At 42.6% G+C, this 22,912-nt stretch overlaps 6 protein-coding genes across 10 annotated transcripts; 3 read left to right on the top strand and 3 right to left on the bottom strand.

Moving 5' to 3' along the window:
• Positions 1 to 468: 468 nt before the first annotated feature.
• LOC124188916 (40S ribosomal protein S15Aa) lies at positions 469 to 1,360 on the bottom strand. The gene is made up of 4 exons (XM_046581858.1): positions 1,243 to 1,360; positions 902 to 1,052; positions 676 to 841; positions 469 to 615 (listed from the first exon to the last, which is right to left on the bottom strand). Exons 2-4 carry the CDS (start codon positions 1,032 to 1,034, stop codon positions 522 to 524), a joined length of 393 nt encoding a protein of 130 aa, XP_046437814.1. The 5' UTR covers positions 1,035 to 1,052; positions 1,243 to 1,360; the 3' UTR covers positions 469 to 521.
• A 130-nt stretch (positions 1,361 to 1,490) lies between these two features.
• On the top strand, positions 1,491 to 3,672 carry LOC124188914 (histone deacetylase 3-like). The gene is made up of 11 exons (XM_046581854.1): positions 1,491 to 1,645; positions 1,709 to 1,832; positions 1,976 to 2,077; positions 2,152 to 2,346; positions 2,408 to 2,541; positions 2,611 to 2,723; positions 2,786 to 2,892; positions 2,958 to 3,106; positions 3,176 to 3,317; positions 3,378 to 3,476; positions 3,548 to 3,672. Exons 1-11 carry the CDS (start codon positions 1,579 to 1,581, stop codon positions 3,618 to 3,620), a joined length of 1,305 nt encoding a protein of 434 aa, XP_046437810.1. The 5' UTR covers positions 1,491 to 1,578; the 3' UTR covers positions 3,621 to 3,672.
• On the bottom strand, positions 3,667 to 4,940 carry LOC124188915 (protein SET-like). 2 transcript variants are annotated; one of them, XM_046581856.1, is made up of 4 exons: positions 4,823 to 4,940; positions 4,483 to 4,757; positions 4,014 to 4,367; positions 3,667 to 3,955 (listed from the first exon to the last, which is right to left on the bottom strand). In XM_046581856.1, the coding sequence occupies exons 2-4, from the start codon at positions 4,744 to 4,746 to the stop codon at positions 3,791 to 3,793; spliced, it is 783 nt and encodes a 260-aa protein (XP_046437812.1). In that variant the 5' UTR covers positions 4,747 to 4,757; positions 4,823 to 4,940; the 3' UTR covers positions 3,667 to 3,790. The 2 variants fall into 2 exon arrangements, with proteins under 2 accessions (XP_046437812.1, XP_046437811.1); XM_046581855.1 differs by having other exon boundaries at positions 4,483 to 4,753; positions 4,823 to 4,934.
• Positions 4,941 to 5,643: 703 nt separating this feature from the next.
• LOC124188910 (aminopeptidase N-like) lies at positions 5,644 to 9,939 on the top strand. The gene is made up of 18 exons (XM_046581848.1): positions 5,644 to 5,983; positions 6,053 to 6,408; positions 6,491 to 6,658; positions 6,737 to 6,880; positions 6,953 to 7,045; positions 7,109 to 7,161; positions 7,230 to 7,267; positions 7,402 to 7,558; positions 7,628 to 7,709; positions 7,788 to 7,908; positions 7,979 to 8,038; positions 8,107 to 8,299; positions 8,370 to 8,644; positions 8,712 to 8,902; positions 8,975 to 9,145; positions 9,207 to 9,350; positions 9,422 to 9,500; positions 9,614 to 9,939. The coding sequence occupies exons 1-18, from the start codon at positions 5,705 to 5,707 to the stop codon at positions 9,758 to 9,760; spliced, it is 2,751 nt and encodes a 916-aa protein (XP_046437804.1). The 5' UTR covers positions 5,644 to 5,704; the 3' UTR covers positions 9,761 to 9,939.
• Positions 9,940 to 12,851: 2,912 nt separating this feature from the next.
• On the top strand, positions 12,852 to 15,101 carry LOC124188911 (mannose-6-phosphate isomerase-like). Of its 2 annotated transcripts, none has more exons than XM_046581850.1 (6): positions 12,852 to 12,962; positions 13,183 to 13,511; positions 13,580 to 13,724; positions 13,844 to 14,020; positions 14,147 to 14,314; positions 14,503 to 15,101. In XM_046581850.1, exons 2-6 carry the CDS (start codon positions 13,197 to 13,199, stop codon positions 14,919 to 14,921), a joined length of 1,224 nt encoding a protein of 407 aa, XP_046437806.1. In that variant the 5' UTR covers positions 12,852 to 12,962; positions 13,183 to 13,196; the 3' UTR covers positions 14,922 to 15,101. The 2 variants fall into 2 exon arrangements, with proteins under 2 accessions (XP_046437806.1, XP_046437805.1); XM_046581849.1 differs by having other exon boundaries at positions 12,938 to 13,084.
• Positions 15,011 to 18,189, bottom strand: LOC124188912 (apolipoprotein D-like). Of its 3 annotated transcripts, none has more exons than XM_046581853.1 (5): positions 17,961 to 18,189; positions 17,714 to 17,862; positions 17,448 to 17,578; positions 15,825 to 16,024; positions 15,011 to 15,711 (listed from the first exon to the last, which is right to left on the bottom strand). In XM_046581853.1, exons 2-5 carry the CDS (start codon positions 17,843 to 17,845, stop codon positions 15,503 to 15,505), a joined length of 672 nt encoding a protein of 223 aa, XP_046437809.1. In that variant the 5' UTR covers positions 17,846 to 17,862; positions 17,961 to 18,189; the 3' UTR covers positions 15,011 to 15,502. The 3 variants fall into 3 exon arrangements, with proteins under 3 accessions (XP_046437809.1, XP_046437808.1, XP_046437807.1); XM_046581852.1 differs by having other exon boundaries at positions 18,033 to 18,189; XM_046581851.1 differs by having other exon boundaries at positions 18,029 to 18,188.
• Positions 18,190 to 22,912: the final 4,723 nt, after the last annotated feature.

The raw sequence follows: 22,912 nt of genomic DNA, 5'->3' as shown, positions 1-22,912 counted from the left end.
ATTATTATTTTATTTTGCTGAAAATAACTTACCTTATCATTTATTTGCTCACGTCACGAGTTCAGTGCAAAGTTTATGGCCGATCATTTCCAGTTTCTTTCCTGAACACCTTACATTTTCTGTGTAATGAATGACTAACTTTAATTCGTCCATTAGTGAACATAGCAACGCTAGACATAAATGCAATGATCTTAACTATATTGTGAACCACTTCCACATTCACTTGCATTGGACATCCTAGTAGCAAACCAAAAAAAAAAAAGAAAACCTAACCAACCCATCAAGCACTTGATCTGTAGTCCCAGAAAAACACATTGTTTTCGATTTATAACACTAATGAAACTTATTAATTAAATAATGAAGAACCTTACCACACAGCCAAAATTAACCTCAGCTGGAGCATTCTCACCACTAACAGTCCTCTTAACAAGAGAATTGATTTTGGATATGTGGTAAGGTATGCAAATATGATCTTCCAGAATGTGTATTGACCATCATGTGTATCAAGGCAGCCAACAGTTTCAGAAGAAGAATCCCAGAATCTTTCCTCCTACATGTTTCCTCTTGGCTTCTTCATGATCCATGATTCCAGCTGATGTGGTCATAACAACATACCTGAACAAAATATCTTGATATAGTTAACTAAACAACATTTGTGCTAGTAGCTTTACATACCCAAACTGGCGAGAAGGCAGCAAGTCATTTGACCATTTCTCAATGTCCCTGATAGGTACATCAAAACGAGGAGAGATGACACCACACTTGTTCAGACGTCCTGTCAGATTGACCACAATCTTTCCGGCACGGTGATCATCAACGATTTCGAATTCACCGATGTAACCTAGGCGAAAGAATCATCATTTAGAACATATTATAATTACATATTTTCGTCCACGTTTACCATGTTTCATCATGACCGTCAAAAACTTCACGATAACTTTGGAGCACGGCCGAATGAGGACCTGGCGTTTGCCTCGCTTTTCTGCGTTGTTGATGCTTTTCAAGGCATCGGCCAAAACGTTCATGCGCACCATTTTGATATAAAATCACACCTAAATAAAGGAGAAGACCGGTTGAAGTTAGTTGTCATTAAGGATTCACAAACCAACACTTTCAACGAAAGCAGTAAAACTTTATAATAAATTACAGCAACAAAATAGAAAGAGACGATTCAAAATTATTACTATCAATGGAAGATGAAAATAATTTTCACTCGATATAAATGGATGAAATAAAAATTACCTGGCTTCCAAGAGGGAACGAAGGGGCGCTCACACACAAGTGAAAGAGAAGAAGTTGTTCCACGGCAAAGCTCGACGAGATTTTGTTGCCAGATTGCAAAGTGTCATCTGAATTCTCTTATTATTTTTTAAAGGAAAAATTATATTTTATTATCGTGCTCCAAATCTTTATTTAAATTTTATAATTTTGTATATTTACATGATTTAATATGATTTATTAATAGAACCATTTATTTTAGTAAAAAAAGTTGCAAAATTATTGTTTCATCAGTCTGCCACTAGGAGTGGAACGAAAATAAGTAAAAAAAAAAAATCCTGTGATTACAAACAAACAAATATGGGATTTGGAGCTAATAAAGTTGTTTCTTATTTTCATGATCAAGATGTTGGAAATTTTCATTATGGTATGATCTTTCTTAGTCCAAAGTTCGAACAAGTGATCATGTAGTTTTTTAATGTTTTCACAGGACCACTCCATCCGATGAAACCACAAAGGTTGGCAGTAACCCACAGCTTGGTTTTACACTATGGAATGTATAAAAAAATGCAAGTTTACAGACCTTACCGAGCATCAGCCCATGACATGTGCAGGTAACTTTGAAAATTAGTTACTTTTAAGACAACTGTTCTATTTACTCCCTTTCACAAAATGATTGATCAACAAAACAACAAGTGTCAACATAAAAAATGGATTTGACATGAAATAATGTAAAATTTGTACTCTGTTAACACAGGTTTCACTCAGAAGACTATATTGAATTCCTACAAAGGGTTTCTCCACAAAATATTCAAGCATTTAGTAAATGTTTGGGTCAGTTTAATGTTGGTGATGACTGGTAATTAAGATATATACATATATATATTTTTTTTAGGATAATCTTTACAACCTTATCTTACTTATTACTTACAGTCCTGTTTTTGATGGACTATTTGATTTCTGTTCAATGTACACTGGAGCCTCACTGGAAGGGGCCACCAAATTAAATCATGGAAGCACAGACATTGCAATCAATTGGTCTGGAGGACTTCACCATGCTAAAAAATTTGAAGCTTCTGGGTTTTGTTATGTAAATGATATAGTGATTGCTATATTGGAACTTTTGAAGTAAGATTGCACATAATATCCAAGGTTACCACTTAAAAAAGATGCCTGGTTTTCTATATAGATATCACCCTCGTGTTCTGTACATTGACATCGATATTCATCACGGGGATGGTGTTCAAGAGGCCTTTTACTTGACTGATCGAGTGATGACTGTTTCTTTTCACAAATATGGAAACTATTTCTTTCCTGGAACAGGTCTTTTTCAAAATGTCTAGAACTAACTTAAACAGAATTGATCAAGCAATATTTTAACTAATTAATTAGGAGACATGTATGAAATTGGAGCAGAATGTGGTCGCTACTATTCCGTGAACATCCCTCTAAAAGAGGGCATTGATGATCAAAGTTACCTTCAAGTTTTCAAACCAGTTATTCAGGTACACAGATTTTCACTGGCATTGAAAGAAAGGAAACATTTTATTTTAATTTTTTTCTCCAGTATGTGATGGAGTTTTACCAGCCCACTGCAATCGTTCTTCAGTGCGGAGCTGATTCATTAGCCAATGATCGGTTGGGATGCTTCAATCTCAGTACAAAAGGACATGGGTACTCTAGTTATTCCACGATTCAGCTTTTAAAGCGATTGATTAACTTTCATTCGATTTTTTCAGAGAATGTGTAAAATTTGTAAAAGATTTCAACGTTCCTTTGCTTGTACTTGGAGGTGGAGGATACACTTTAAGGAATGTTGCTAGATGCTGGACGTACGAAACTTCGTTACTAGTTGACGAAGGCATCAGTAACGAACTACCTTACAATGGTAAATAACATAACTTGAATTGATTTGGTTTATTTGTTCTCTAAAATGAATTTTACCTTTTTGGTTTAGAATATTTCGAGTACTTTGCTCCCGATTTCTCGCTACATCCCGACGTTGTAACGCGCCAAGAAAACGCGAATAGTAAACAATATTTGGAAACCATTACTAAAACTATCCATGAGAATTTAAGGATGATAGAACACGCTCCTAGGTATAAATACATATCCGTATCCAAATTCATCTTATAACGAATGTTTTAATTTCTATGCAGTGTAATGATGCAAGACGTTCCACCTGACCTTTTAAATTTCGAGGAAGCGGAAGAGTTAGATCCTGATGTTCGTCTGCATCAGCAAGAAGAGGATAAAAGGTAAGCTCCTCCTAAAATGTGAAATGCTAGAATATTATTACTAATTACTTTGTATGTTTCAACATTCACAGGATAGAGCCAGATAATGAATACTATGACGGAGAGAAAGACCAAGATAAAGATGGCACGACAGCCGATTCCTAAAACTTCCAATCCAAATTTCACCTCGTGGAATAAATGCCATCTTAAATTGTTACCGATTTTCTTTTATTTAAAAAAAGGCATTGCTCATTCTCAGTCTGACTCGCATCTTTTCGGCACATTGACATACAATACAAAGTTTTGGATCGACGCAAAAAAACGGCATCACATGATTAATCAGTGTCGTAATTTGAATCTCCCTCGTCAACTTCCCCACCTTCTTCATCCTCTTCGTCTTCTTCATCGTCAACATCGCCATCATCATCGCCTTCCTCTGAAAGGGCTTCAGGCATCATGAAGAACTGGAGGGGATTCGGCCAAATTTCATCCTTCAGAATCTGTTATAAAGAACATGTGTTACATTCTTTCTACACACAAAATTCCATTTTTACTTACATCAGCAATTTCATCAAGGTTGGAATGATTTGAATCAGTAAACCAGGAAAAGAAAGAGTTTTCAAATGCCTTCCTCTTCCTGGATCCTTTTTCTGAATTATCATTTAGGATATTTTTGCCTGGTTTCCACTTGATTGGGGTGACTACACTTTTGGGTTGACCACTGACTTCCAGGCGGTACTCCTTTACCAAGGTATCATTTTCAAAGTAGGGATTGTTTGGATCAAACTTCAGAATGATCTTGTAACCATTTTTTATGTCTTCAAACTCTTCAATCAATAAATTTTGCAAGTATTGGAGACAGTGTTGTTGGTCTTCAGGAATACTCAGGGACAGTTGAGGATGATTCATAAACTGAAATTACAAAAACAACAATCATTAGAATATGTCTTGAGCAATAAATAATCAAACATATGTTAACCAAAGTGTACAGGTGCACACAACTATGATTAAAATGTGGAGAAATTACCGCTGTGATCCAAAACCTTGGAACTTTGGCTATGATCTCTGCCCGTTTGCTGTAATGTGGCTTTCTGAGTGTATTGAAGCGAACTTCAACTGCAAGAATTTCTTCTGAGGCTTGCTCATTGAGACTATCAATCTGGCTTTGGCAATCATCGATTTCCTCGAGTGCTGCCTGGTAAAGAGCGTCGTCTTCAGTCGCCTCTGGAGACATTTCTTCTTTCTCAGTTATTTTGGCTCGTTTCTCTTCCGGAGCGCCGTTATTCGACATCTTGATTCTTTCTTTGAATAAACAACACACTTAAATAAAATAAATCAAAGCTGTGTTCAATTAAAACGAATATTACCGGAGAAAAATCTGTTCGTATAACGCTTCCTCTTCGTGGCAAAGTACGTCTTCTGCTAGACGATGCCAAATTTATTTTTGTTTCAAGTCCAACCCGCCACGCGAGCGAAGGCGAAGGCGAGTCGACTACGGACGTACGGAGCATAACTTGTTACTTTGGAACACAGGAATAATACATTTAAATTCGATAATAATAAAATTACATCTCTCGCATAGTAGTCTCTATTATGTTACCAGGCATCGTGCTGAGAGATGGAAAATGTCAAGTAGAATGGTGACCAAATTTTGTAAGGCAAAGTCAACTACTTGAAATTCATTTATTCAATAGAGGAAAGTAACTAGCATTGCAGTCAGTAAGAAAACACTCATTTTATAATGTAGATCTCTATATGCACACAATCCCATCTATTATGTTCTCGAGCAAACTGTGTGCACAGCGCTGATCCAAAATGCCACTGAAATATATAATTTATTTAGCTATTTACGTTAGTAGTGCTGCAAGAAATACACTGAAATTCAATTTTAAAATATTTAAAAGCCTGTTTTAAAGTACATAACATAAGCAATGTACACACACATTGAATATTCCAATCTGTCGGAGCCCGAAGTTATTTGGTTCAATATGTAAAAAAAAAAAACGACTGTGAACCGAATTGATGGTGTACGGGGTCGGCTACTATCAGATGTTATGTGATATGATGCAGAATGCCGTACAAACTTCAAATCATCTATCGTCTGACACTTTTATTATCTTTACATAAGCCCTACATCCTTGTTTGTACATGTTCTCTAAATATGCCTACACTGTGTGTACCACATTTGTTTTGGTCATTTGAGATTGAACCTTTCGTGAGTCCTGAAAGCCGAGCCAGAATTAGGAAAAATGAAGTATTCATTTCTCTTAATATTGATTGCAATGCTGGCCGCTTCCACGGAAGCAGCAGCATCGTCATCCACCAAAAGAGCCGGCCGAGCTGGGGAAGATCTACGTCTACCGCGAAATATTTTACCCCGTTTGTACGAGGTAACTTTGCTGCCCATTCTCAGCGAAGGAAATTTCACGACCGAGGGTTCAGTCAGCATTTCTGTCGATTGTATTCAAGCTACTAATAACATTACGTTGCATATCGCTGATATCCTTTTCAATCCTGCTGATGTGACGGTGAGTTAAACAGCAAGTCAAAAGCTGCGAATTAACAATTAAATTTAAAAAGTTCTTTGTTCAATGCAGCTAACCGATTTGACCACGAGTCAATTGGTGGGAATCAGCAATGTTGCCGAGGATAAAATCCGCCAATTCCTGGTTGTGACGACGAACGTTCAGCTGTTAGCTGGGCGTCAATACCGTCTTTCTCTGACTTTCACTTCCATTCTCAACAATGAGCTGCGCGGATTCTACCGTTCCAGCTACAATGAAAATGGCGCAGTCAAATACATGGCCGTTTCGCAGATGCAGCCGACCGATGCCCGGAGAGCATTCCCTTGCTTCGACGAGCCTAACATGAAGGCTAATTTCACAATGAAACTTGGCCGTCTGACGACACAGCTGTCGACATCAAACATGCCTGTCAAGGAAACAACGCCCATGTCAGTTATATTATACGATACCATTCTACTTTTATGTTTACAAGTTTTGGAGAATTTCAATCAACTGTGACCAATTTCGCAGTGCGGGCAGACCCGGCTACGTGTGGGATCTATTTGAAACTTCGTTCCCTGTTTCGACTTATCTGGTGGGTATGATGGTTTCTGAGTTCACCTACATCGATTCACCACCCGGACTCAGCACAACGCCCTTCCGTATTTGGACCAGACCGGAAGCTGTCAGCCAAGCAGAGTAGAAACTTGATTTTTTACGAGATATCGTACAGACTATGTACGTTTAATGGATTTTATTTTGTTTCAAAAATTACAGATACGCTAGTCGAATTGGTCCTCAGGTATTGACGTTTTACGAAGATTATTTTCAAATCCCTTTCCCACTTCCGAAGCAAGATATGGTCGCACTGAAAGATTTGTCTTTTGGTGGGATGGAAAACTGGGGTATGATTACTTACAGGTACACATACCATTTAGATATAGAAAATAAGGGAATCCCTATTGATATGAGCGGTGGCTTTTAAACTAATAGGGAAACTGCTCTGCTTTTTGACCCTGTCAAGTCATCCGAGTCGGACAAGCAGAGAGTTACTACGGTTGTTGCCCATGAGTTGGCCCATCAATGGTAAATTATAATTAGGATAAACTTTCTAGTCGAACTTTTTAAAAATGACAATATTTTCCACAGGTTCGGAGATTTGGTTACGATGGACTGGTGGAGTGATCTGTGGCTTAACGAAGGTACGGCATTTAATTCTGTGAGAAAAATTTAAAAACCTAGCGCAATAACAAACCTTTTAAACGAACAGGGTTCGCAAGTTATTTGGAATATCTAGGCGCCGATTTTGTAAGTTCAATTCTGTAAATCGTCAAGTCCATGTCCCCGTAAACGACTGTGGAATATCTCATCTAAAATAACTAAATTTAGTTTACACCATTTGTAAACGGACCCACCAAGCTATTAATGAATTAATTTTGAAGGTCGAGCCCGAATTCGGTATGATTGAACAAACTATTATCAACGACGTCCAAGACGTCTTTGGCATAGACGCCCTCGAGTCATCGCATCCAATTTCGGTGGAGGTTAACGACCCAAATGAAATCAACGAGCTGTTTGATGACATTTCGTACGGAAAAGGTAGATCCTTCTTTTATTATGCATCCAAAAGCTAATAAATTGTACTAATAATAACCACTGAATGCGAAGGCGCTTCTATTATCCGGATGTTGAACAAATTTCTGGGCGAGCAGTCATTCCGCGCTGGTCTGACTAATTACCTCAACTCAAAGTAGGTCCAGATAAAAAAATATTGTGCAAGTAATTCAACGATCATTTTTAAAACGATTGTGCCTATTTCTTCATGAAGGAAATACAGCAACGCAGTTCAAGATGATTTATGGGCAGCTTTGACAGCACAGGCTCTTACTGATAACGTCAGTTTACCGATCGACGTCCGAACCATCATGAACACCTGGACTTTGAAAATGGTACTACATTGAGAAATTTGCTTATTCATCTTGGGTACATATCCTGTTTATATCCGTCTGATTAAATTAGGGTTATCCAATCGTCACTGTCGTCCGCGATTACGCTGCGCAGACCGCCGTTATCTCCCAAGTAAATATTTGATTATTTTCCCAACGAATGATTTTTGTTTTTAATAATAAGAATTTGATGGACAAAAGGCACGATTTCTGCTGAGATCCAATCCCAATTCGACAGACCAAACCGTCTACCGTTGGTGGATTCCACTCACTTACACGACTGATTTCAACCAGCCACAAAAATCATCTTGGATCCCTTACGAGCAGACAGCCATTCAAATAAGTAATGTCGGAGCCAGCAATCAATGGGTCATTTTCAACGTCGACGAAGTCGGTAAAAAGGAATATGTCACATAAAACAAGACTGTGAAAACAATTGGGATTGACATTGACACACACTGCAGGTTTCTATCGGGTGAATTACGACGAAACAAACTGGAATCTGATCGTCTCTCAACTGCTTTCGGATTTTCAACAAATTTCTCTAATTAATCGAGCCCAGCTGCTTGATGACAGTTTGAATATCGCGCGAGTCAACGCTTTACCCTACTCTGTGTCGTTAGGGTTGACCCAGTACCTGACAAAGGAGCAGGATTACATCCCGTGGATGTCGGCCCTCACCGGATTGAGTTACCTCGATCTCATGTACATCCGAACGGCGGGATACGTCGAGTTTAAGGTAATAGTGTGACGCGAAATCATCGCTCAGAGAAAAAAGAATCATTTTGTTAATGATGGCTGGATAGGGTTACTTGACGAAACTGGTGACGCCACTCTACGATTACGTCAAATTCAACGACACCGTAGGCGATTCCCACTTGCTCATCTACACAAGAGTCACAGCAGTGAAATGGGCATGCAAATTACAAATAGGAGATTGCGTGTCTAGTTCAATCAACTTTTATCAAGCTTGGATGAACGATCCAGCAAATCCCACGTAACCAAAAATCAATATAGTTGAATTTTAATCGTCAAATGTTTGTAACGGTTTTTGGGGTGCGATTGACAGTATAGTTCCAGTCAATCAAAAGTCAACCATTACTTGTACGGCCATTGCTAACGGAGGGAATGCGGAGTGGGACTTTGCCTTTCAGCGCTACTTGGACTCTAATGTGGCAGCTGAATCCTCCAAACTGCTTTTCGGACTAAGCTGCTCTACTGATCCTGTCGTACTCCAAAAGTGATCATAATCAGCCCCCTTTGTTAAATTGCCTTCAAGTAATGATAATTTGTTGTATTAGCTTGTTGGAAATGAGTTTAGATCCGAATTCTGGTATCCGACGTAACGACGCCAGCAGCGTCTTTATTAATGTTGGTTCCAACCCCGTTGGGCGTGACCTCACCTTCAATTTTATTCAAACTCGTTGGTCGGAAATGGTAGCCTTGTAAGTATTGACAGACACAAACTCATTTCCACAATTTCCAATTGTAATTTGTATTCTGTTTCGTGTTCCAGTTTCCCCAGTTTGTACGACCTGGCGCGCATAGTCGACTCCGTATCGGAGGGCTTCAACACCCCGACGGAAGTGCAAGAGGTACCGTATTCTACTACAACCTCATGAATAGCTTCTAATTTTGTCATTATTTATCGATTTTTCAATTGTTTTTTTTTTTTTTTTTTTTTTTTTTTTCGGTGGTGGGTGAGCAGTTGAAACAGTTGCAAGCGGACCACGCCGACGAACTCGGGACCGCCGCCCGAGCCCTTGATCAATCGATTGAACGAGCTGAATCCAATGTAGAATGGATGTCACTCCATTATCAGGAAGTTTTGGATTGGATCCAACAGAATCCGTAAACAAATGTGTAAAACAAGCTAGCCGAAAACACCATTAATATTGATAAACAGCTGACCGAGGAAAAGACAGTGCAGTCTATAGATCCATCAGTGTGACTATTGTTTACAAGTTGAGACAGAACATCAAGGGTAGAGACACGGCGCAGTAGTGGTGGTAGTAATACACGGTGGAAATGCAAGCACGTCTACAGATACAAACACAAACAAAACTGGGTGGTCATTACTCATTAGTTTTTCGTGTAAACAGCCGAGCCGACCGCCGTCGGCTCTAATAACAAACGGAGCATTGTGTATGTCATATCCCTCAGCCCCGTTATGTGTGTGTATAACGACCGCAATAGTCGGCGGAGAAGCTAGAGCAGGACATCCTACCACACATCCAGGAGCTGGCGAAACACGTGTGCTATTAACGGAATGAGAAAAGGGATAATGGAAGACGATCCATCTCGTTTTGTGTGTGTTGCGTATATACTGCTGTCCTGCTGCCCGAGAGCGTCATCAATACAATTAAAAGATGGTTCAGCAACGGCCGACGTCTAGTACGTACGCATGACTATACCGAGATGATACTGAATACAACATAATAGTAGGAGAAGGTGTGCTTGTTGGGAGGCGGGATGTTGATGACGTCAGACGCTATGCCGTTTATGAAAAGAAAATGAAAATTAACGGCCTGGAAATGTGTAGGAAGAAGCTAGCGGAAACAGCCCTTCAAAAATAGACTAGTCATCAACAGCTTTTCTTTATATAGCAGATATAAAAATGAATAATAATTCCCCCTCAAAAATGGTTTGAATGAAATAAGAGAAGAAAATGGTTATATAATAGAAAGAGTGGACGTATTTAATACCTTCATAGGTGGTACTCGGAGAACACAACACACACAGATAGGAGACTGGAGGAGGGTATTACCCCTAAAAACTGGTGGATCGAATATCCTCTTATGGGGTTTGATTAGTTTCGCGAAACTTTAGACAGCCAAACCGGCCTAGATCTTTTGTCATAGGCTGATGGAGCGCGCTACAAGGGTGTCTGTTCCCCATTCATCTCTTCATCCAGGGAGAGAGAGAGGGGGGTAAAAGATTTTTTTCGATTCGTAACATTATCGAGATAAGACTTGGATATAGAGTGTGAGAGAGGGCTATATAGAGAGACTAGTGAAGTTGATTCATCGCCACTCCCCACTGGTGGCAGCGACAGCAGCAGCAGCAGCAGAGACCAGCGATGGGGGAGGTTTGAAAACGTTGGCGTGATGAAGACGAACGAGCAACGGGACTGATGGATCGCTGTTTATATGGCTTCGCTTTTCTGCTGTGCTCCACATCGATGAGGGGGGAAAGAAGAAGAAGAAAAAAACCCCTGTCGTTTCTGTAGTCCCCTACTCATTCTGTCTATGATATCTCTAAACAGATAAAGAAAAACAAAAAAAACAAACTCGACTGGTATTGTCAATTACAGATAAAGAGAGCAGAATCTATCGGGGCCCCCGGTTCTCATCGAGTTATTTATGTATATCTATCGCACTCTTTTTAGCTGACGAGATATTGATTCGGTTAAAAGGGACATGACTCTTATTCCTGGCTGGGAAAAGACGTTGGCAAACAAAAAGGCCTTTCTCGCTCGCTTCTAATGATACTTACACTCTATATAACAGCCTCCGCTTCTGCTGCTGCTGCTGTGTCTCGGGTTTGGATCTCTCTCTCATGATCGATCGGCCTTTGGTAATTGCTATCTGAAGTCTGGACTGGACTGACATACAAGACGGAGAGGGGGGGAGTTAGAAGGGGGTCAATGCACAACGAGATACACGATATCGCCAAATCCTCTCACGAAAAACCCGTCCCTCTCCATCTAGACTTCATCTTCCACCAACAGGCCCGCCAGCAGAAATGTGTCTCCAAACCCAGTAGCCAACGTAAACAAGAAATCGTCTAGCTATAGCTGCTAGCTTCATATGCAACCGTTGCGTGCATCCGCGTTGACTGCGTCTGAGTGACAGAAGACGGCCGAGATCAATCAGCTCGAGAAACCAAAAACCCCCACCCTAGAAAACAAAAAAGATAACGAGCTCTCTAAGGTATCTCCTCGTAGTAGAGAATTCACTTAAACTTAAGGGAGTTCAGCGCGCGGGATAGGTGGGGGTGCTTGTCAAATGTCGGGATCAACCCTCGTCATCTATTCGGCACAACTTGGATTAATTAACCAGATTAAAGAATCCTGTAGAGTGTGGATGGGAAATCCTTAGTCAAAATCCAGGGAGGGTATTAAAAGACAAAAAAACTTTTTGGCAGGACAGCTTAACCCTTGTTGAGCTTCGCAGCGCATCTCTCCCAGCTAGCCTAGCTCTGCTGAGAGCAGACGCATCAAAATCGGGCGTGTTGTTAAGCTCGCATGAATAATAAATGCCGTAATGCCTCCTGATGTTTGGTTTATTTGATCGGCGCGGAGCAGTTTGAACCACCACCTCCCCCATGTGGGTTTCTTTCGTACACATTTTCTGGTTATGTGTGTCAAATCCTTTTCAGACGAGCAGCCCGTGTTGTTGTTGTTGTTGTTGTACATTACGGTTGAAGAGACTTGCTCTTTGGCCGGAAGTCGAGGGGTTGGCTCGTGAGATTCAAAGCACCCCACCTTCTTTTTTAAGAAAATCATAATTCAATAAGCTTTTTCCCTTTCATAGAGATGGAGGGGGGGGGGAGACTTTAACAGCAATAACCGTTTTGACAAGAAGAGAATGAGAGCAAAAGAAGAAAAAGAGACGTGGTGGGGTCGTGCCCCCGGGTGCCAGTAATAACGGAATCCTATCCGTCGCCATTCCATCCGCGTGGGCACTTGGGTTTGGTCGTTTCCGGAATAAATGGTTCGCGCGTGGATAACATAATATTTCACAGGTGGATCGCTCTAACAATGCACAGCAAATGCGCGATGTGCAGCTGCTTCTCTGATCTTGTTTCATACTACGTGGAAGAAAAAAATGACGCGTACACACACACACATTTCCACATTTTATTTTTGTGATGTGGGGTTTTCTTTTATTCGTCGGGGGAAAAAGAAAAAATAGACTTTTTTTTACTGCATGCGTGGCGTGAGCGACAGGTGGCGCTGATGCTAGCTGTCATCTATCAAGGGTAAAAGCCGATAGTGTCTGCTGGTCTTCTTCGTTCCACATCAAAACACACGTGTGCCCCCCTTGGAAAAGCAGGTAAATTCAATAGAATGGTTGACCAATCTTGCGTATCTTTCGAGACCGATCTCGCCGTTGGCTTTGTCAAATGAATTTTCTGTTCGCGAGTTGTCGGAAAACTAAGGAAACTCGCCGTCCCAGTGAGAGTTCAACTTTTAGCCCCCCACCCCTTGGAAAACGAAGCTCGAGTGCTATTTATAAACATTCTAATTCGACTCTTTTGTTTGGATATCAATAGGAAAGACCGTCGCCATGGAACTTTGCTGCGTCGTCCAAAAGTATGCTTGGGGGAAAGTTGGGAAATCGAGTCTGGTGGCCCAGCTTTCGCAAGGAAACTCAGCTGCCCCTGTTGTGGAAGTGGATCCCTATGCCGAGCTGTGGATGGGAACTCACCCTTCTGGCCCATCTTTAATTAAAACATCCAATGAGCCTTTGCTGAATCACCTGCTCAACAATGTCGACTCACTGGGAGATGCAGAGAAAAAGAGTTTCGGGACAGACTTGCCCTTCCTCTTTAAAGCTCTATCAGTTGCAAAGGCCCTATCAATCCAGGCCCATCCCAATAAGGTAACACCACTCAAACACCTCTTCAATCCATACAACACTGACAGGTCTTTTGACGCTTTCAAAATTAGAAACATGCTGAGGAGTTGTTTGCCACTCGACCAGATCTCTACAAGGATCCCAACCACAAGCCTGAAATGGTGACTGCTTGGCTGGGGCCATTCGAAGCCTTGTGTGGCTTCAGGCCTATAGCAGATATCAAATTCTTCATCCAAGGTTGGGCAAAATTGATTCGACTCTTTTGAATGAGGCCCTCGCGTTCGATTATCTAACTCTTTTTTTTCTTTCTCTCCATCTCTTTATTTATTTTTTATTTACCCCGAGGGAACTTTTAGAAATTGACGAGTTGGCCGCCGTTGTGGGAAAGGCAGCGTGTGAAGCACTAGTCAAGGCCGAATCGGATTCAGGGGAAATGCAAGCCCTTCGTGAATGCTTCTCCGCTTTGATGAACAGCAGCGAGGAATCGATTGCATCCGCGCTGCAGCAGTTTGAGAAGCGCATCCCGTCTCTGAGTCCGTTTCCGCTCTGATTTTTCTTTTCTCTTTCTATATTCCTTTCAATGAAATGACGATGCGTCCACAGTTTTCCCTTTTCCGACTAACAAACTAACACGCAAAACATTCGCCGTCCCCCCTCAGGTGCCGAGAAGAAGGAATCGCTTCAGTGTGACCTTTTCACGCGGATCGCCGCCGATTTCCCGGGCGACGTCGGTTGCTGGAGCGTTTACTTCATGAACTACGTCGTCCTACAGGAAGGAGAGAGCATGTTTCTCGGTCCCAATGTTCCTCACGCTTACATTTTCGGGGGTATGTTTTTCACCAGCAATCGCACGGTTGAGTGCACCTCACTGTGCCACCAATGCGGATGGGAAAAGGCAATGTGTGTGTGTGTACATTGGGGGACACACACACACTGTATAATAATAATAATAATAATAAGCCGACTGCGGGTGACAGCTGAGCTAAGCTTTAATTAAGCCCATTTGCTGTGACAGATTGCCTCGAGTGTATGGCATGTTCCGACAACGTTGTCCGCGCCGGACTGACGCCCAAATTCAAAGATATCGACACGCTGTGCTCGATGCTCGACTACCAGCCGGGACCGGTCGACCGATTCCGGATGCAGTGGACCGCCGTCGACGCCTTTTGCCAAGAGTGCTTCCCCCCGGTGCCGGATTTTGCCATGGCCCGCCTGCGTCTGCCCGCCAGCGCCACCGTCGACCAGGCCTATCGTCTTCCCAGCCGATCCAACGCCAGCGTCCTTTTGATCCTGCAGGGCCAGGCCAGCAGCGCCGAGACTGCGGGAGACTTGAATTTCGGTCAAGTGCTTTTCCTGAAAGCCGGCCAGCAGTTGACTCTGAAAGTCAAAGGCGGCCAGGATTTGATCGTTTATCAAGCGTTCGCTAATGTTTGAACCCGCACACAAAAGGGTCCAGACTTTTTAGAGACAAGAGAAAAATGGTAAAGAGAAAGAGAGAGAGGAGGGTGATGAAGGCTGTCGTCTTTTGTTATGTTACTCGATCGAGATATTTATTATGTAGCCCCTTTTTCAGATGTGGTTGAATACAAAATACTTTGGTGTGTGTGGCTAAAATAAAGAGTCATCCATCACTTAAAGTTTGGCGGTGGGGGAGAGAAAAATACAATAGAGGCCGAAGAGAAAAGAAAGAAAAATAAAATAAAAATAAAAAGGAGAGTGCTCTGTGTCAACTAATGGACTGGCAGAGCGTGATCCAAACCGCCGATATATACCCCGACACAAGGAGGGGGTATACATATATACATTCAAGAGTGAAAGAAGGAGGCACCACCCTTAAAATCGATAATCCCATCCGCCAACCTGTCACTCATCGGCATGTGCTGGAAAACACGGGACATTGAAACTTTCGGTTTAAAGATGCAGCCGGTGCGGTACGGGGGGTAAAGTAACGCAAGGACAACTCAACAAGCAAACTCTACTGCACTGCGTACTATAGTGCCCAACGGGATATTTATTTAATTTTCTCGGTAGTAGTAACTTGTACGAGTTGGTTGCTGCTGACGAATTGGCCGGCTTGTCTCGTCACTAGGAGCGTCCGGGCAGTTGCGTTGTTCCGTGGTCTTGAGAAACTTTTGATCCAAACCAAACGAATGGATGCGATGGTGGACGAAAGTCAATCCGGATTCCGACGGTTGCCTCTGGCGACTTAAATACCAGAGAAATTCTAATCGAACGATAGAAATGCCCAAAAGGAAAAAAAAAAATCAAATGATATCGATCACGGATTTAAAACTAAATCGTTTGCCGAGTAGATGGAAAAATGAATGAAAATTTTACGAATGCTTTTGCCGTTGAAACTTTGGCAAGTCCAGACGATCGAGTAGTTGGTGTAGTCGGTATCTAGGACCCAATAGTTGCCGTCGGCTGGAACAGGTCGGCTGAAAGAATTCGATGGGAAAACGACGCCTAGTTTGGCCTGTCCTTTTGGCGGTTCGATCAGCCGGGCAGTGCCGTCGACCATGTTGAAACTCTTCGAGCTGACACCAAGACGGATAGAATGGGGATATAAACGAGTCAGAAAGGCAACACACACAAAAAAGAAAAAGAACAAAATTCTCAAGTGTTTTGTGAGTGTGGGGGGCGATTGATTATATAAGAAAGGCCAGAAAAAATATTCAAACAAATCGAAAAGAAGATTTTTTCCTTTTTTTTTTTTTTTCCTTGGCATGGCGCCGTGCCACGACATCAGTCGCGTACCTATCGAGACATTCTCCACGCCGCGATAATCATAATTTCCTGACGTATTTTTTCTCCTTTGCCTTCGCCTTCATCGGAAAGTGCGAGAAAAGAGAGGCTCAATCAAGGCGAACGATGCGGCCGTCGTGAGGGAGGTGGGCGAGCAAGAGAGAGAGAGAGAGAGTTTGACTCGACGAAACGCGCAATTCTCCACGCCGAATCGGCATAGGCGATGGTCGTCAATCTCGTCGTGTCGCCTCGAGATTTTAGGAGGGAAACGTGCGCGCCCAAGTCTTTTTCTTTTTTCAATCGCTTCTTCTTCTTTCCCTTGAACATCTCAGAGCTCGCGCAAAGCGCATCCATCCGATTACCATAATATCGTTCGCTCGTGTGGTGGTGGCCGACGCACTTTGCTTCTTTGTGCCAAAAAATATGAGACGGAGGAGGAGGGAGGCCAGCAGCAGCAGCAGCCGAGGAGACACAAAACGGCGTTGGCGTTGCGCAAGGACATCACGCGGACATCTACATACAACTTTCGACTGGGCTGACCTATTTTTAAACACGCGCGCCCAGCAGTCCGGCAATTCACGGTAAAAACCAATGACTCGGGTAGTGTCCCGATCTCTTCTTCTTCTTCTTTCTTACCACGGCGGACTATGTGTCGCTCCGAGCCAACATCAACAAACATTTGCGCCGGTCGTTTGCCAGCCAGAGAGAGGACTCCCAACTACAAACGATCCCATCTCGTCGTTTGGCTCGGAAAAACAGAATGGCCCACCCTGCACGAATAATAAAAAAAAAGGCCAACGCGTTTTTCGTTTGTTTTCTTTTTTATCTCAACTGGGAAGAAAGTCAAAAGAGCAGCAGCAGCAGCAGGAGCTGCAAGCAACAAGCGACATTATGTACGCCACCGTGATGTCAACACCTGATCCAATAGAGTCGTCGTCGCTCGGGCGTTGATGGCGAATCCCAACGGGAGAGAAAATGTTAAAAAAGAAAAAAAAGGGAGCGGGATTTTGGGCGGTCGCCCGGGCGACGAGCGCGAATATAATTATACAAGCGTTTCTAACTGACATATACGAGTGTCTGTTACAACGACGTCTGACTACTCCGGGGGCAAGAAAAAGGACACTCTGTTTGTATTCATTCATACGTCAACAGCTCAAAGGATCGAGAGTGGGAAAAAAACTTAAAAATAACTGACAAAAAAAGTAACGTTTTTACCTGGTGTTGAAACTCCGGTTGATCACTCGGACGTTGCCATCGGCCAGCAAGGAATAGTTGGCCGTCACACAACTGGCGAACGAGCTGAAGACGGCCGGATAGCTTTCAATTTCGTACCAGAGGCCAAGATACTGGAAATATCAAATCAAAATTTGCAACCGGTTAGTCACCAATTCGTCACAGATTTATGGCGACAAATCAATCGGGAGGCGGTCAAAATGGACCGACGGAGTCTGTCGGCTCCGATTTAAATGTGCGTGCCGTACCCTGTGGAGGTCGAAATCGCGAACGACGTCGAGCTTTGGGCACGGTTGGTCGAACGTCACTTGAGATTGGACACGGAGCGACAAGAGCTGCACCGCCGTTACGAAGACGACCAAAAACTTATGGATCGGCATTTCTAAATCCGGCCAATCTAACAGGAATGCCAATAGAGAATTCATGACAATCAAAAAAAATATCAAATAAAAATCTAAGTTGGAAAGAAAAATGTGTGTGTAGTGCAGTGCGTACAAGAAGAAGAAGATGCTAATGCGATAGATGCAAAGTGGACGTTTGAGATTGACGTAACGTGATGTTACCTACTGATATCGGCGCAGCGTGATAGCTCTTTTCTCGGTCCTGTTTGGCCAACGTCAAAACTCGACTCTATTCTTCTCCGACGTTGTTGCGTATAGCCTACTCTACTACTATATTAGACTTGATATTTCTCTTCTCGTGTCGAGTGCGCTCGACTGAATCCTGTCTCGCTCGGTTTTTATACGCACGGGGGGAAAGACTTGGACATTTTGAGGGACGGACGTCCAGCTGGAAATCGGAGCGCCATCCGAAACGGTACAAATACTTTTTTTTTCTTTTTCATTTTACAGCGTGTGGGTTTGGTATAGAAACTACACACAATACCAACAACAACAATAAAAAGGAAAAGAGAGAAAAAAAAAAGAAGAAGAAAGTTAGAAAAGACGATGATGAAATTTTTCGAAAAGAATTTCTTTTCGGTCCGTCAGAGACGGTCCTTTCGTTCATTTTGGACAGGCACATATAAAAGCCTATCTTCGAGGGAAATCCGGATGGCCGCTTGCGTCGTAACTAAACTCACAGTTTCTCGGTACTACTCTATACCCGACGCAAGCAGCAACTTGGACAAGCCAAAAATGTCTCGACGTCCGCTCAGGCCCCAAGGCCGCCCAGCGCCGCCACCGCCGCTCTCCAGCGCTCGATTAATATCGTAAATAACATGGTTTCCTTTTTGATCAACACACACAAAAAAAGAAGAAAAAAAACAGTTTTATGTGTATCCGCCATCAGCAGGAGCAGATGAGAAAAAAAAAACTAAATAAAAAGAGATATAGCTCTTTTTATAGGAGCACAGCACACAGCGCTCATCTTTCTTATTCATCTTATATAACTTCTTGTGTCTCTCCCACCCGCACCTTCTCCACCTCTCTCTCATTCTCTTTGTGAATTCGAGTCGTCAATGCGCCTACGGCTTTTCCGTACATTACCGTCAAAGTAGATGCGCCTCACGAATGTCCCGTAAAATGTTGTCTTGTCTTTTTTCTCCGTCCCATTTTTCTTCTTTCTTTCTCTTTAGTTTTTTGTTTGTTTGGTTTCGTGTTTGCTTGTTCCCGACGCCAGAGAGAGAGAGAGAGATACAACTGTAAGCATTCCGCCGTCTTATTCTTCTTCTTCATTGCCGTGTAAGAGAAATATTCCCGTCTCCAAAACATCTCTTTTTGAGTTGTTGTCACGCACGCCAACTCGAACAAGGTTATACAGACAACATCGAGTAGTACCTCCACCAAGCGAGGAGCGAAAAGGAATCAACCTTTCACGAGAACCATCTTTTATTTTCCGCCTCTCGTGCTATGCGGGACTCGGCTCCGAGTCCCACCTTCCTGTACCGAGACAAAGTCGGGAAAAAACTTTCATGTCGATTTATTTATACAAAAAAAGAAGCTCAACAAACAATTGTTCGTATTTTTCGTGTGTTTCTGTTACATATTTTGGCGTGGGTTCGTCGCAGGTTTCTTTTCTTGTGCGGTTTAGAATAAGCGGCATCGCTCCCGCGTGAAAACCCGGCTCCGGCTGATTAAGTCTCTTCTTCGACTGACGTATATAAAAACCCACAAAGGGAAAGAATTTTTGGTTCAAAAAAAAAAGAAAAATAAAGATTTTGAAAGGGGGAAAAACAAACGCGCCAAAAAGGAAAACAATACGTCGGTAATAACCTTCCACACTATTTTTTCCCGTCTTTTGACTTTTTTTTTATTTTTTCTTGGCTGATCGACCGCAAAGTCATTTAGATTAATCAAGTCTTCTTCTCAGTCGCTATAACCCCGGGGCGGCTCTTTTTTCTATGTGTGTGTTGTTCGATGGAAATATGTTGTGTGTGTGTGTGCATTTGCGCTTAGAGCCTACACCTAATAAAAGTATGGTATATATATCTCTCTGTTTCTCTCTCGACGAACTTGGGATGGTATTTGTCTATGTGTGGGAACTCGCTCCTGCGTGAGAAAAATCAGTCCGTCGTTCTCTCAACCCAAAGTAGAGGATATCTACCCCACCCCCACTTTGATACGGCAGGGCTCTTAATAGAAGCAACAAACCGGGCGCTGTGGTGGTTGTTGGTAATAATAATAATCCCAACTATAGAAAGAAAAAGAAGGGTCCGCTAAGAGATTTCACACAGATAGAGAGAGAGTCGGGTGTGTGTGATCCAAGGGGGTGAATCCCATCCACCAATAAGACAAATAAACGTAACGTGAAAGAGAAGGAAATGACCACGGGGCTAGAAAATGTTAGATAAAGCGGCTGATGAGCCCACCACCACCACCACCCGAACACAGTTAAAAAAATGAGAGCGCAAACAACTATATGGTTGCACTCTCGGCTGGCAACTACTATACATGTATATACAGCGGTCGTCCGTGTAATTACACGCACCCACAACCGGGAGGTGGGGGGAATGCCTTATATACACTATAGCTTCCACCTAATTGGACCAGGACGGTAAAAGAAAAGGGGAAAAAAAAAAAGAGTTTTGGAGGTGTCGGGGATCATCGTCGTGTTTTTCTCACCGTTGTTCTCGGCTCTACGGGATTGAGAGGATGCCAGCGAAATTGGGATCATCCTCTCTCCTTCCATGTTGTAATACCGCACGGTCGTATCTTTCGGTACTGGAGAAGAAGAAACAATCCAATTAGTTCATCTCTCGAGAAAAATGAGCCCTTATTAGAAAACATTAAAACACCCAAATCTCGGTGTTTTTCTTGTGGATCATCTTGGAGGATCTGTTTCTCTCTCCATATATTTTGAGTATTTTTGTTTTTCCTCCTTTTCGGTTTTTGTTTTGTTTTTTTGGTGTTTGTCTCTCGACCAAATGAGCGTGTGACGACGAGGAAAAAATCCTCCTGCCAAGCGACTTGCGGTCGTTTGTTTGTTTGCCCAGATTGACAAAACAAAAACCCGACACGGGTTTCAAATTTTCAGCTTTCAGCAGAGACATAAGGAAGACACAACAAGAGTCTAAGTCTTAAGAAAGAAAAAGGGGGTCACCTCATCTGTCAGTAATCATCTTCCAAAGACCAAGAAGACATCACCCCGCGTCCCTTCTGTCTCCTTTTTTCCTCCCCCTACCATCACCATCACCATCACCATCACCATCCAGCAGCAGCAAATGAGAAACAATATGGATATTTTCTTTCCCGAGAAGAATGGAAAAAGCAGACCGGAAAAACACACACACACATATGGTACGCGACAAGAAATAAGAAAAAAAGAGTTGATTGTATTTTCCAGCTCGAGGAATTTTTCTGCCAACCAACCAACCACATGGCACTGAAGAGTTGGTTTTTGCGGCCAAGGACAACAGATTATCCTTATGGGTCGCCCCCTTCTATACTCTGATGCGCTTAGACTTGTATACACCTTGGCAGGGAGGACACAGTTCAGCGGGAAAGAAAAATAACAAAATAACCAAAAAAGAAAAGAAAAACCCCATCAGGCCAGAAAAAGAAGACAACCCGGTGCTGTGATGGTGGCGGCCGTGGTTAGGTTCCAGTGTAAATGTTGTTCTTGGGCAAGGTTCAAAAAATGAAAAATAAGGAGCTCCTCATTGCCGAAAGGAAGAACCAACTCAGGTAGAAAAAAAGTCAATGACTATGTGCATCTAGTTCTCCATTCTTTTTACCTTTCTAATAGACCGCCACACACACAGAGAGAGAGCACAGTGAATATATATTGACGCGTCCTTCTATTTCTATGTATGTGTGCTTTCAGATTTCTTTTGTGTCTTTTTCCAGCAGGACACTGGCAATGAAGAAAAGACCCCCCGAAAAAGTGAGTAGTACTCGAAGGCCGACCTCATCTTCTTAACCTCGGGTGTTATTTTACCTTTCGTCGGCTTCCCCCCAGCCTGGTAGATATTCTCTGTCTGTGACGAGGGTCCTGCTGATGATTTCCCCTTTTTAACTTCACAATCTGCTAGTATTAGACTCTCTCATTCTATTGTTGACAACGTCGTTTCGGCTTGGCCGCTTGTTTCTTCTTCTCAACACAATTGCGCGCGTATCCCCCCCAACTTCTTCTTCTTCTTCTTCTTCTTCGCCTCTTAATCCGTCTCACCTGGCGAGTCAAAAGAGACCGCGCTCCAAGGGCCGGCGGTATGTGACACACGGTTACACAAAAAACCTCTGGCCGACCGCCGATCTCCGACTACCACTAATTCGGACACGCTTCTCCTTCACATTTATTCTTTTTCTCTCTTCAACGCTCGGTTGTATAATTCAACAACAACTGACAAACCTCACTACCACCACCACCGCTGGTGCTGCGGCTAGCCGGCCCTGGCCGGCCGGCGGACCCTTTTCCCAATTCATTCTTCTGGATAGATCTAAATGACAATCATAAAAGAGATTCCCTCGCCCCTAATAATAAACAGCGGCAATTTCATTTCCAAGAAAAAGAAAGAAAAAACAACCACAAAATGTACAACAATGTCGAATTTCCCGCCTTTGTTTGTGTGTGTGGGTGGATAGCTATTCGCGGGTTGGTCTGCTGCTGTTTCAATATCAAAGTTTTTCCCGGTGGACTGGAAAATATCACGAATGTTTCTTTTATAATATAAAAAGAATACACGTAAATAATTGCGCGATGGCCTCGCTGACGCGTTGCGAGGGAGACATCACAGTCGGAACAACAACCCAAAAGAAGAAAAAGTTGCAACTTGCAACAAGAAGAAGAAGAAGAAAGTTTTTTTCGGGAGACACAATCTTGATAATATAATGCGCTTTTGTTTCCCCCCGTGTCTGATGAAAAGATTTCCAGCGAAGACGGGGGAGGAGTTGATTGCTACCTGATAATAATAGACGGAGAGGAGGAGGAGGGCGGCGGTGACCAGCAGCGTGAATATCATGGACGCTAGAGCGTGTGTATGTATATAGACAAGTCTTATACTTTAAGGG

The sequence above is a fragment of the Daphnia pulex genome, chromosome 2 (assembly GCF_021134715.1).
Source record: "Daphnia pulex isolate KAP4 chromosome 2, ASM2113471v1".
In the NCBI taxonomy this organism is placed as follows: Eukaryota; Metazoa; Arthropoda; class Branchiopoda; order Diplostraca; family Daphniidae; genus Daphnia; species Daphnia pulex.
The sequence above is the reverse complement of the archived record's forward strand: the minus strand, read 5'-3'. Positions and strand labels throughout refer to the sequence as shown.

Coding starts and splice junctions, on each gene's coding strand:
- LOC124188911 (XM_046581849.1), top strand. CDS start 13,033: ATGAATTTTCTGTTCGCGAGTTGTCGGAAAACTAAGGAAACTCGCCGT. Junction 13,725..13,843: donor TATCAAATTCTTCATCCAAG/GTTGGGCAAAAT, acceptor GGGAACTTTTAG/AAATTGACGAGTTGGCCGCC. Junction 14,315..14,502: donor TCACGCTTACATTTTCGGGG/GTATGTTTTTCA, acceptor TTGCTGTGACAG/ATTGCCTCGAGTGTATGGCA.
- LOC124188910 (XM_046581848.1), top strand. CDS start 5,705: ATGAAGTATTCATTTCTCTTAATATTGATTGCAATGCTGGCCGCTTCC. Junction 5,984..6,052: donor TCAATCCTGCTGATGTGACG/GTGAGTTAAACA, acceptor TGTTCAATGCAG/CTAACCGATTTGACCACGAG. Junction 6,409..6,490: donor GTCAAGGAAACAACGCCCAT/GTCAGTTATATT, acceptor CCAATTTCGCAG/TGCGGGCAGACCCGGCTACG.
- LOC124188912 (XM_046581853.1), bottom strand. CDS start 17,845: ATGCCGATCCATAAGTTTTTGGTCGTCTTCGTAACGGCGGTGCAGCTC. Junction 17,579..17,713: donor GCGATTTCGACCTCCACAGG/GTACGGCACGCA, acceptor TGATATTTCCAG/TATCTTGGCCTCTGGTACGA. Junction 16,025..17,447: donor AACCGGAGTTTCAACACCAG/GTAAAAACGTTA, acceptor TCTTGGTGTCAG/CTCGAAGAGTTTCAACATGG.
- LOC124188916 (XM_046581858.1), bottom strand. CDS start 1,034: ATGGTGCGCATGAACGTTTTGGCCGATGCCTTGAAAAGCATCAACAAC. Junction 842..901: donor GACGGTCATGATGAAACATG/GTAAACGTGGAC, acceptor TCTTTCGCCTAG/GTTACATCGGTGAATTCGAA. Junction 616..675: donor CTGCCTTCTCGCCAGTTTGG/GTATGTAAAGCT, acceptor TATTTTGTTCAG/GTATGTTGTTATGACCACAT.
- LOC124188915 (XM_046581856.1), bottom strand. CDS start 4,746: ATGTCGAATAACGGCGCTCCGGAAGAGAAACGAGCCAAAATAACTGAG. Junction 4,368..4,482: donor CAAGGTTTTGGATCACAGCG/GTAATTTCTCCA, acceptor TTGTAATTTCAG/TTTATGAATCATCCTCAACT. Junction 3,956..4,013: donor ACCTTGATGAAATTGCTGAT/GTAAGTAAAAAT, acceptor TCTTTATAACAG/ATTCTGAAGGATGAAATTTG.
- LOC124188914 (XM_046581854.1), top strand. CDS start 1,579: ATGGGATTTGGAGCTAATAAAGTTGTTTCTTATTTTCATGATCAAGAT. Junction 1,646..1,708: donor TGTTGGAAATTTTCATTATG/GTATGATCTTTC, acceptor ATGTTTTCACAG/GACCACTCCATCCGATGAAA. Junction 2,724..2,785: donor TTTTCAAACCAGTTATTCAG/GTACACAGATTT, acceptor TTTTTTCTCCAG/TATGTGATGGAGTTTTACCA.